General features: G+C 40.7%; 1 protein-coding gene across 2 annotated transcripts in view; it reads left to right on the top strand.

The window, feature by feature from the left end:
• PPP3CA (protein phosphatase 3 catalytic subunit alpha) overlaps positions 1 to 3,355 on the top strand; it is a 343,207-nt gene extending 339,852 nt beyond the window's left edge. For both annotated transcript variants that reach the window (XM_066279182.1, XM_066279183.1), the window contains one exon: positions 795 to 3,355. In XM_066279182.1, coding sequence (XP_066135279.1) covers positions 795 to 991 — 197 coding nt within the window. In that variant the 3' untranslated portion in view covers positions 992 to 3,355. The remainder of the gene's footprint in view (positions 1 to 794) is intronic.
• The last annotated feature ends 8,625 nt before the right edge of the window (positions 3,356 to 11,980 follow it).

An 11,980-nucleotide genomic window follows, 5' to 3' on the forward strand; every position in this document is an offset into this window, starting at 1 on the left:
TTTTGTTTGTTTGTTTTAGGCAGGAATGGACACCAGATGAACATCAGTTTGATCTGTTCGCTGCTGAAGGGCAGAGAAACTTGTCTCCCTAGTGATCTGATCTTGACTTTTCTGAGTTTCTTTTACCTTGTCGCTACCTCCACATGCCAAAGTTGAGTGGAGAAGCAGGAGTTTTTAATTTTATTGTTTTCATGCCATTATTGAGTGATTTGGCAAGGAAGTCTTTCCAGGATTCTGAGATGGCATGGAAATGCCCCAAGTTAATTCTTTTTATCTTTTAGCTTCTGCTGTAAACTCTGTACCAGAATTTTAGGTGTGCCTACTTCAGTGAGTCTACTTAATTTGCCATTATTAGCAGGATGGAATAGTAAAAATAGGGCTATGTTCCAGTCGGTCGAAGTCAGGGCATTTGATGCAATAATCCAGTTAGTGATGTGGCCATTTGATGCTGTGCTGGGTCTAGAGACCAGTCCCTGGTAGCAGCTTTCCCCTTTACATACCCACTTCGGATTTCGTTGACCTAAACTTTGATGAAGACAAGAGGAGTGCTTACATCTTACTAACGTGAAGAGGACATTTTGGTTGGCAAGAGACTTTGGCCATTATCAAGCCTTTCGGTTATCTTTGGGTATGGTAAGGAGTCTGCCGTGTTGTGCCCAGGTCCCGTCACTGTTCTCTACTAAAGGGTTCCCTCTCTCCCTGTGAAACCTCTAACATCACCTCATGCAACAGCTGTGCCCTTCGTCTTTCTCTGCCTAACCTGGTTTTTCTTTTTTTAATGATTTTCTGTTTAGCCATCAAAGGATTTTCACCACAACATAAGATCACTAGCTTCGAGGAGGCCAAGGGCTTAGACCGAATTAACGAGAGGATGCCACCGCGCAGGGATGCCATGCCCTCTGATGCCAACCTTAACTCAATCAACAAGGCGCTCACCTCAGAGACTAACGGCACGGACAGCAATGGCAGCAATAGCAGCAATATTCAGTGACCACTTCCTGTTCACTCTTTTCTGTTTTCTTCTTTATCTTTTTTTTTTTTTTTTTTTTTTTTTTTTTTGAGCTGCAGGGCATGGTGGGGATTGCTGCGGATCTGCAGTTGTATGTTCTTGCCTCTGAAGGTAGCTTATTTGCTCTGGGGGCCAGAAATTGGATTCAGTTTACACTATCATTTAAAAAGAGGGAGAGATAATAAACTATATTTTGGTGAGGGTGGTGATTGAACGCCTCTTTTTGGGTATGACTTTTAAAAATGCTTCTAGGAAAAACAAATTTAAAAAGAAAGCTGATGCTAATATATACTGCAAGGTTAGGGAATGGACACGTTTTCCTACTGCATTGGGGACTCCTAGATGAGTTCATGAGAGGTCTTTCCTTATGTTACTGGACACGAAAACTTTGTCTAATTTCTTACTCTATTGTACGTTTACAGTTGCAGCACTAAAAATGGATGACATCAAACATTTTTAACAAAATGATGTACAAACTAAATAAGGACTATTTATTGATAATGTTTTGCTACTCTTGTCAGACAATGGCTATAAAATGAATTAGGCAGTCTTAAAAAAAACAGAAAAAAGAAAAAAAAAGAATGTTGCAAATTTGTTAAAATGCCAAAAAGGACAGTTTAATTTTGTACAGATTCTGCTTACCTCAGGTTTCTTTAGTGTGCTTGAATGCCCTTTCTTTCCCTATAACACTTATCTTACTAATTTAGCAATGAGTACTTTTTGTTTCTTTTCTTTAAGTTTTAAAAAACTGGAATAATTACATCTATCTTTTTTTTTTTTTTTTTTGCTGTTTATATTTAGGGGTTTTATTGATAAATCAAGTCTTGGTTGTGGCTTGCTGAATTAAATATTTATGAGTGGTGCATTTTTAAGTATAGTGAACAAGACACCATATTAAGTACAGTGATAAAGCATCTATATTCTGTAAAAAAAAAAAAAAAATCTGCCTATGCATGTTTTTTAAGACAAAAAATTGGCTGTATCGGCCTGTATGGGACTGTAATGCGCTTAGTGGTCTGACATATACTGGAAATGTATGTATACTGGCGTACTTTATATTCTCTACAATGCTTAATGCCTTTGAAATTTTGTAATCAAAAAAGCTTTGAAAAATCTAAAGGGGAGAGTATTCTTAAAAGTTTTTAACATAAGCTTGTCAGTGCACATATAGATGGTTAGCATGTTTAGCAACCTTGTGAAATTTAAATAAGTTTGTAGTTACATGTGAAACTCTAAATGCATGGTAACTGTTAATGTCATAATGGTTTAGTTCTTTTGTTCTGTCATGTGCCACAAACTCTGTACCTTTTTCACATTTTTCCCTTTGTATATCAGTTACGGGTTACAACTGGTTCATTCTGAAAACAACAACAAAAGTCCATTCATATTTTTTAACAATTGTATAAGTGCCCAGGTAATTCACTCCAGCCTAAAGCCTTGCCTTTGTAATTTGACTTCTGAAATGTTGGCAATCTAAGCATGCACTTGTAACAATGAAAAAGAAAAAGCATTTTATATTACTACTCAATAAAATGTGCATGAACTTAAAGAACTCTCATCCTTCCACTGAGTCTGCTGAAGGGATTTCTGTGCACAACCACCACGCTGTCTTCTAGGTGCTGGCCCACCACCGTGCATCACAGAACTCCTTAGCAGGCTTCTCGGAGGCCTCACGATCGAAGGTGTGGTGCCTACTTCCTCTGGAAGAAACTTGGTGGATTTGTGTCTCAAATCAGACAGGAGAAATATATTTCAAGAGCAAATGCCATCTTCTGGCTCCCTCCAGTGTGGGAGCCAGTTAGAAACCAGAGCATTCCTTTTTATTGGAAAACAAAACTAAACAAAACAATTTTGTTATCAGGTTGTGTCAGTTGTATTGGATGCCCTATCTGCTAAAGCAAAAAGAACTCAGCTACTAAGTGCATTTTCATCACACAACAAAGTTGCATTTGTATTGATATAAAATTTGTATACCAGCGCTTCAGCTAATATCTAATCACTGGAAGATTTAAGATACACCAAATTTCAGTTTGTTTCTAACATTGTTCATTTTCAGTGCACTTTGTTTTATGTAATAAAGTATGCCTGTTATATTAAATAATATGACAATTAGAGATATAGTGTACCAAAACAGAGATGTTCTAGATATATTCCCTGACAAAGACTATCCCAAATTTATTTTAATGAATCCAAATAGTTCTCTTTTCCTGTGGATATTTTTCTTTCTTAAAAAAAAATGACATCCAAGGAAAATATTTAGATGCAATTTATTAGAATGGTGTGAAAGAAATGGTCATTCTGGTACCAAGGTGTTTGTTTTCTTTCTTATATCTGCAGAGAAAATAACCTGAAAAAATAATTTTCATTATTTCGGATTCCTTTCTTTTACAAATTGTGCTGAGGCAACTATGGCATAGAAATAAACATTTGACATTAAAATAATCAGTTGATGTATTGCTTGGTCTTTCTGGTCAGTAGTTAGGAAAGTAATACTGTATATTTTCCAATTTTATCAAAGCAACAATGTAGAAATGAAGTAATTTTTCCAAAAGTGATAACACTGCCAAATCATTGTTTATTAGATCTAGCTCCTTCACTTTGGGGGAAATTGTTGAATTCTTGAGTTGTTGATGCCAGTGAGTCTTCAGCTGCACACACACAGAGAAATAATCTCTCATCCCCCACCCCTCCGCTCCTCCCCCCACGGAGACTGATTTACCTCTCATGGGGTTCAAACTCAGTGCTGGATTTTTGTCTAGCTTTTCAAGGAATAAGAACTAGATTTCACTGACACTAGGTCAGTGGTTTTTCTTATCTAAAATATTCTCTGCTTATATCCTTTTAAAATGTTTTTTTAAAGAAAAATCTTCAGAGACTATAAACTTGTATGACAAGGGAAGCGAAGTGGAGAAGGGGAGGAACATCTCTGCATGGACAGTGGGTGGCCCGGGACAGAGTGGCACATGCAGGCATCTTGTGGTGTCAGCCCAGAACGTGTCCTGATGAAGCTGAGGCCCCAGAATGAACTTGTCCTGAAACATTTCTTCCCTTCCCACCCTGCCGCATTCATGTGAAATAATGAATTTTAGCTCATAAGCATTTTTTCGCCCCCTACGCTGAGACCCTGTATGATTCAGCACCATAGGAGGGATGTTGGGAATGGCCCTACTTAAATGTCTCACGCTTTCCCTTGACTCCTGTTCTGTCTCTCACTCACTTTATCCCTGTTGTCAAGCCCGCTGAGAAGCGGAACCTCAGCTTGCCCAGCCTGAGGACCTGTGTCTAAGACTGGAGGCTCTCCTTAACTGGGGCAAACCTGAGATCCTCAAGCTAAAGATATTTCTTTTTCCTTTTAGTTTGTGCTTTCTACTTTATTCACTTCAAAAACATTGATCCCCTGCTACGTTCTTCTCACTGTTCTAGGTTCTTATTTTTTCCACAAAAACAAAATAGAAGTCTGGCAATCTTGACAGCATATCAGTTTTCATTATGATGTAAAATGTCACCATTCCATCGAACAATGAGTCAGTGTCTTGCTTAACAGAGCTACTTTTTAAATTCCTTTTTACTCTGTTTCATAGGTCTTGTATATATTTTGAGGCAATGCTCACCAGAAAAGCCCTTGATGAGGCCTTTTCACGATAAATTCATTTATTAAAAAATACATCTGTTGCAATGGGAGGCAAGAAGTAGCAAAAGGAACGTACCTCTTTCTGATGGTCATATTTTCAAGAGGCAACGAGGACAAGCTGGAATGCATGTGGGAGAAGAAACCCCGCAGAGGAGAGGGTCTGTCTGAAGGAGAGACTGAAGAAACCTGTAAGGTGAACAGGAGCCATGATAGCTATGAAATTGAGTTGGTTATTCCAAAAGATACTACTTAAATCAGAACGATGCCTATTTATCATGAAGTGGAAGCTGCTAATGCATGAGCCTGTTTAAACCAGAGCCTGTTTACTGTATGAGAACATGGCTGTCCCCTTCAATGGACTAGTGTCCCAACATCTCTTGAGTGATGCTATGTGGAAGGTGCTACATACTAGACAATAGGCTCCTTGAAAGGGAATATCCAAGTTAGCCTTCAATTATTCAGTCTTTTGGGAACATAAGACTTTGATTTGTGAACTATTCTCTAGAACCACGTGTCTACAGAAAGGGCTGAGCTTTCTGCACCAGCCAAAGCAGACCTTTTATCTGTTTTGCACATTGAGCTTTGTTATATCAGCTGAGGAGAGTCTCCATTAGATTAACACAGCTTCAAACTGATGATGATGATGATTATAGAATATTAGCTGAGAACAAAGTTGATTTAAACTCTAAGCCTATGGCATTCTTGTCAAGTTATACCTTGAAATCATTTTCTACCAAGTGTTAGGGATATCCAGATTTCTTCCCAATAGCTCCACGTTGTCGAGTCTAACATCTTTAAGGTGGCATATAAGGCTGTTCACCATCTGACTCGAGCCAATTTCAGCTACCTCCACTTTCCCCAACTTGACCCTGAACTTACATTGAACAATGCTCAGCAAACACCATGTTTTCTTAATACTCTGGGTCTTGATTCATATCTTTCTATGTGGAATGACCTATCATTTACGATGTCAGATTTGCCTTAAACACTTGAACAAGGTCTTTCCTCCTGTGTCTTTAGTGTTTAGTATCCTGTAATACCTCTATTTTCACACTTAATCCACGGTGTAAAATTGTTTATTGTCTTTGGCACCTCAGTGAGAATAATTAGTTATCTTTGTTTTTTCAGCATGTAATGTGGTTTCTTAGAGGGGGGGCAGGTAGGGAAAAAGATGTTTTTCAGCATGATCTCATGATATGGGTTACCCCAGAGTCCACAGGGCAAACTATGTTGAAGAACAGCTGAAACACTTAGCCAGCCCAGTATTCCCCACTTCTCTCATAAGTACCCACTGGAACCTAAAGGTCTGGAGTAGAGCCTACATTTTAATAAGCACCCACCAATTCCTATTAATTTCTATGGCAAATTGAAAATTTAGTCCTATATTTCCAATTCAATAGATTACTTAGTATGGACAAATACTATGTTGCTTATTATTTTTGCTATTCAAAGTCACATTATTTTTATTATTATTATTCAGTGAGAGGAGGGGAGGCAGGGACAGACTCCTGCATGCTCCCCAACCAGGATCCACCCAGCAAGCCCACTCAGGGGTGATGCTCTGCCCATCTGGCATTGCTCCATTGCTCAGCAACCAAGCTCTTCTTAGCACCTGAGGTGGAGGCCATGGAGCCATTCAGAGCCCAGGGCTAATTCGCTATAATTGAGCCATGGCTGCAGGAGGGGAAGAGAGAGAAAGAGAAAAGCAAGAAGGGGAGGGGTGAAGAAGAAGATGGATGTTTCTCCTGTGTGCCCTGACCAGGAATCATAGCTGGGACACATGCTAGGCAAACACCCTACTACTGAGCCAACCAGTCAGCCCACATTATTTAATTCTTGTTTACAGTTGTTTAATGAATATGAATTTAGATGAAATATAGGAATTATTTATGTAAACCTTAACATTCACTAATAGGCTGACCAGTGAAGGAGGTGGTAGCCTTTTTGAGTTTAGTTTATAAGACTTCACCTGGAAAAGGAGATTAGGACAGTAAAATATCTGGACACTCCTGTGTGAGAATTAGTGAACATATTGCTTTGTTCTTATCACTTCTCCCCTATAAACATGCTTTTTGAAAGTATATTCAACACAGAGGAGGAGAGATAGTGAGACAGACTCCAACATGCACCCCAACAAGGGCCCACCCAGCAACCCCTGTCAGAGGCCAATACTCAAATCACCTGAGGATAACACTGACCAATTGAGCCACTGGCTGTGGGAGAGGAAGAAAGAGAGAGAAGGGAGAGGGGGAGAGAAACCGATGGTCGCTTCTCCTGTACCCACACTGGGAATTGAACTAGGATCTCCACACACCAGGTCAACATTCTATCCACTGAGCCTATATTCAATACAGTTTATCTTTAAGAATCTCATCATGTACCTGAATTTCTATCATGAGAGAGTCATTTCTTTGGTTTCAACTGCACTTTCTCCAAAAGTCCTATATTAAAAGATACACATTAGAGCAGGAAACCACAAACCATTGTCAGTTATGTCACAGCGACAAAAACTATTCAGAGACCAGAAGAAGAGCACCTAAGGGCCGAGGGGAGGCAACGGTCCCAATCAGCAGATCAAAGGACTGAAGCCCTGCTCCCAGCCTTCCTCAGATATTTACTAAGCACAAATAACTCCAGGAAACAGCAAGAAGAAGTTTTCAGGGGATAAAGTAAAGGATAAAGAACATGCAGACTGCCTGGCCTGTGGTGGCGCAGTGGATAAAGCATCGACCTGGAAATGCTGAGGTCGCTGGTTCGAAACCCTGGGCTTGCCTGGTCAAGGCACATATGGGAGTTAATGCTTCCTGCTCCTCCCCCTTCTCTGTCTCTCTCTCCTCTCCCTCTCTATCTCCTTCTAAAAAATGAATAAATTAAAAAAATAAAAATAAAAATATATATATTAAAAAAAAAAAACATGCTGACTCCTAACCTCTGTTCTGAGAGCCTAAACATTTTCTGTTACTAAATCCTATCCTGCTGTTTTGCTGTTTCCAGCACCACTGTTTCCTGTTGAGGTCAGAGAGGCTCCTGGACTCTCTTCTGCTCAGGGCTTTTGCCCTAAGGTGCCTCACGGTCTCTAATTGTTTTCCTAACTCTGCATGTTTTTCATGGCATGTTCCCACATATCCCCCTTTTTTGTTTTAGTAAAGATTCACAGAGAGTAAGATGGTTAGGTAGTTCAGTGATGACTGGCTTGTTAACGGGTGTCAGTGGTTGCAGTGGAAAGTGAAAGACAAGCATAGAGAGAAACAGGTTTTTAGGGATCACAGGCATGCCTAAATTTTGCAAAACTTTTTCAGAATGCCTGGTTAGATGCTTCAAAGAGTCCCTGGTGATGTCAGGCAATCCCCGAGTGCTTGGGAGTGAGTTAGGTGTCCTTTTTTTTTCGGGTTCATTTCCAGAGGTGGACTCACTCTCAGCTTCTGGATCTCTGAAATTGGGTTGCTTTCTAGTGGCCGATGCCAACTCAGTATAAGGTTTCACATTTCTCGCTGGTATCCAGAGGACTTGTTGATGAGAAAATTGCAACATAACCTCACCTTCAGGTTAGCAGTTTGATTGGATTCTGCTCCTCAGGGCCATCTACTATATCCTGGTACAACATGAGAGGCTTGGGCCATTGCTCGGCTGGTATCAAATGCCACTCAGCTGCAGTAAATCCTGAGGAGGAAATGTTCAAAAAATTAAGAGTAAAAAGAGCCTTATACAATTGTTTTTGTGGGGTGAGTTTCTCCTCCTGACACCCCCTTTTTATTTATTATTATTTTTTTTAATTTTTCTGAAGCTAGAAACGGGGAGAGACAGTCAGACAGACTCCCATATGCGCCCGACCGGGATCCACCCGGCATGCCCACCAGGGGGCGACGCTCTGCCCACCAGGGGGCGATGCTCTGCCGCAACCAGAGCCACTCTAGCGCCTGGGGCAGAGGCCAAGGAGCCATCCCCAGCGCCCGGGCCATATTTGCTCCAATGGAGCCTTGGCTGCGGGAGGGGAAGAGAGAGACAGAGAGGAGAGGGGGAGGGGTGGAGAAGCAAATGTGCGCTTCTCCTATGTGCCCTGGCCGGGAATCGAACCCGGGTCCCCCGCACGCCAGGCTGACGCTCTACCGCTGAGCCAACTAGCCAGGGCCTGACACCCCCTTTTTAGTGTGTGTAGTTGGGGCTTCAGAAGGCTATTGGCTCTTTCTGTAATACATGTAAGTTTGAGTAAATGTCTCAAGCTCTTGAGGCCCCTAAGAATGTTCTAATGTTCCTTTTCATTTTCCTTTCAGGACAATCATTTGTCTAAAGTCCTTCCTTCCTCTCCTTTTCTCACCTTTGTCTACTTTCCTAGTTCCTTCTCTTTTTGTTTTGTTTTTTTTCCTCTGTACACACCTACAACCTGTACAAACCTGTAACTTTCATAAACATTCTTGACTATTTAGAAATAACTAGATTTCAGAACAACTTACTTTCTTCCTTTTCCTTTCAAAATTACCTCTATACTACACTTTTTATTATTAAAATAATACAATTTCTAATGAATCAGAATTCTCAATTTTTAAAAATGTTAACTTTCAGTGAACAGTAAGTTAGTAATTAGCAATTTTACATTGATACTTTTATGAACATATTTTATGACCCTTAAAAACAGATTCTTTTATTGGCAAACATATTTTTAGAATACATAACAGAGATAATAGGAAACTTTTGTAAATCCAAGCAAAAGAAACATATATTTTCTCTTAAGAACTTTGAAAGCTATTCATTTTAAACTAGTAATATCTAATACCTTTTTTTTAAAGAAGATTTTATTTATTCATTATAGAGAGGGGAAAGAGGGGGGAGAGGAGCAAGAAGCATCAACTCCCATATGTGCCTTGACCAGGTAAGCCCAGGCTTTTGAACCGGCAACCTCAACGTTTCCAGGTTGAGGCTTTATCCACTGCACCACCACAGGTCAGGCTCTAATACCTTTTTAAACTACCTGGTTAAAAAACATTTAGAATAACTTTATATTTTACTATATATGTAAATAGTATTATTAATAGTTGTAGAGAAGGCAAGGTTTTTCATTTGTTCTTGGAAGCCTTCCAAGAAGGCCTAAGAGAACGGAAGGAGTGGGCTACTAAGCCACTTGGATTTTAAAAAGTGCCATATGTACTCTCCTTTTATTTATTTATTTTTTCTGAGTTTTATTGTCTGGAAAGGGGATTTTTCCACCTTCTAAATTTCTTAAAAACCTGGAACAGCAAGGACTCATGCCACACAGGCTGACCAGGAGTCCTGATTGCTAGAAAAGCTTGTACAAATTTCCCATCTGTCTCTAATCCTTCCCAGAGACATCTCTCAATCTTACTTTCGTACGGAGGAGGAGCTTGGAAGGGCTCACTGGAGAGGGGGTCTTAGAGGGTGTAACAGAAGCCTGCTCATCAGGATGGGGAGTTGGCTTATCCTGTGCCTGAATGAGACAGAGAGCTAGGTGACAGGAATCCCAGTCTATGAGATGTTGAACTGTGATGGGGCCAATGGAATTACAAAGCCACCGTCCAACTCTTTCTCAACCTTCTAAGTCTAAACTTCCCTCATTTGGATACCAAGCACATTGTTGGCAGATCATGAGCAAGAGGGCAGTTAAATTCTGATCCATTACCTGACACCCTGCAGCTCGGAGGAGATCCTGTAACTAACTTGTGACTTCACTGCTCAGGGGAAAGGGAATTCCCCATGAGAAAGGAGGGATGAAGGGAATGGGAAATCCCCTGGCTTGATACTTAAAAGTGACCTCACTGCAAGCATTCTAGGGCTTTTCCCCTACTGCTTGTGTCCCTTACCAAACAGGATGAGCAGACGTCCTTTTCCTTCATCAGGCTTTGGGAGGTCATTTCGTCTGGTTCCTCACACGGGGCACCACTGGTCGCAGAGACAGTGACTACTCAGAGACCAGATGACATGCCCCGAAGGGCCAAGGGGAGGCAACAGTCCTGGTCAGCAAATCAAAGGACTGAAAATACATCCCCAGCCTCACTCAGATATTTATTAACAAGTACAAATAACTTAAGGAAGCAGCAAGAAGAAACTGTCAGAGGATGAAGTAAAGGACAAGGACATGCTGACTCCTAATCTCTATTCTGAGAGCCTAAACATTTTCTGTTACTAAATCCTATCCTGCTGTTTGCTGTTTCCAGCATGCACTGTTTCCAATATGGGGTTAGAGAGGACCCTAAACTCTCTTCTGCTCAGGGCTTTTGCTCTAGTGTGCCTCGCTGTCTCTAATTGTTATCCTAACTCTACATGTTTTCACAGCATGTTCCCACACAATTACTAACACCATAGTGAAAATGGACTTTCCACAATTCTGACAGGGATGGTGAAAGACAAGTACAGATAGATGTGTTTATAGAGAAGGGAAAGCCACAGAGCCTGGGCCAGTTCTTGGGTGAGCAGGTGGGAGCTGGGGCACTCAGAGAGGAGGACTCCAGTCTGATCACTGGCACACTTACTGTATAGCTCTCTGTGCAAGCACATCCCAGCAGACAGGAAAACATAATGGAACTCATGAGATAGCCTCTCCTCCCATAATATGCAACGGCAGTGAAAATAAATTCACATTTTGTGCTGCACATGCGCACTTCTGTGTAATGTATTCTCTGTGAGTTTCAGTCTGGAGTCAGACCTGGTATGCAATTTGTATAGCTCTGCTACTTACCAATTATCAGTATGACCTTGAAAAACTGATTAAGCCTATTCAAACTTCATTTTATCCTAGGTAAAAGGAAGGCAATAACAGTAACTAATGTGTAAACTTTCCATGGGGATTAAAAAGGACAATGCAGATAAAGTATTTGTTATGGTGTCTGGCACAAAATAAGCACTCAACAAACTTGAGTTTTTGTTGGGCTCTTCAGCAGCAGCTCAGTCACATGAGTACTTAGAATAAATATTGTATAGATAAAGGTGTGTGTGTGTGTGTTGGGAAAGTATGAGTAGTCAGAAAAATCCTCCTAGAAGAAATGGCATTGGGTTGGAACCTTCCTGGGAGGTGCAGGGGACTGAGAAAAAATAAGAACAAAAAGAATACCAGAAAAATAATGACATATGGACCACTTTAGTTAAAGCATAAGAGGAGAAGGGTGCAAAGGGAGAATGACAGGAGAGAGTGGAGCGAAGTCAGTTATTTCTCTCATGAGGTCCCTCAGCCACACATAACCGAATACAGGATTAACTGTGCTCAAACCATAAAGACATTGACAGTTACTGGACAAGAACTATATGGGGCTATGTGGTCGTAGGATTAGTTTAGTGCAGGGGTTGGGAACCTATGGCTGGTGAGCCAGATGTGGCTCTTTTGATGGCTGCAT

The sequence above is a fragment of the Saccopteryx bilineata genome, chromosome 5, assembly GCF_036850765.1.
Source record: "Saccopteryx bilineata isolate mSacBil1 chromosome 5, mSacBil1_pri_phased_curated, whole genome shotgun sequence".
Classification (NCBI taxonomy): Eukaryota; Metazoa; Chordata; class Mammalia; order Chiroptera; family Emballonuridae; genus Saccopteryx; species Saccopteryx bilineata.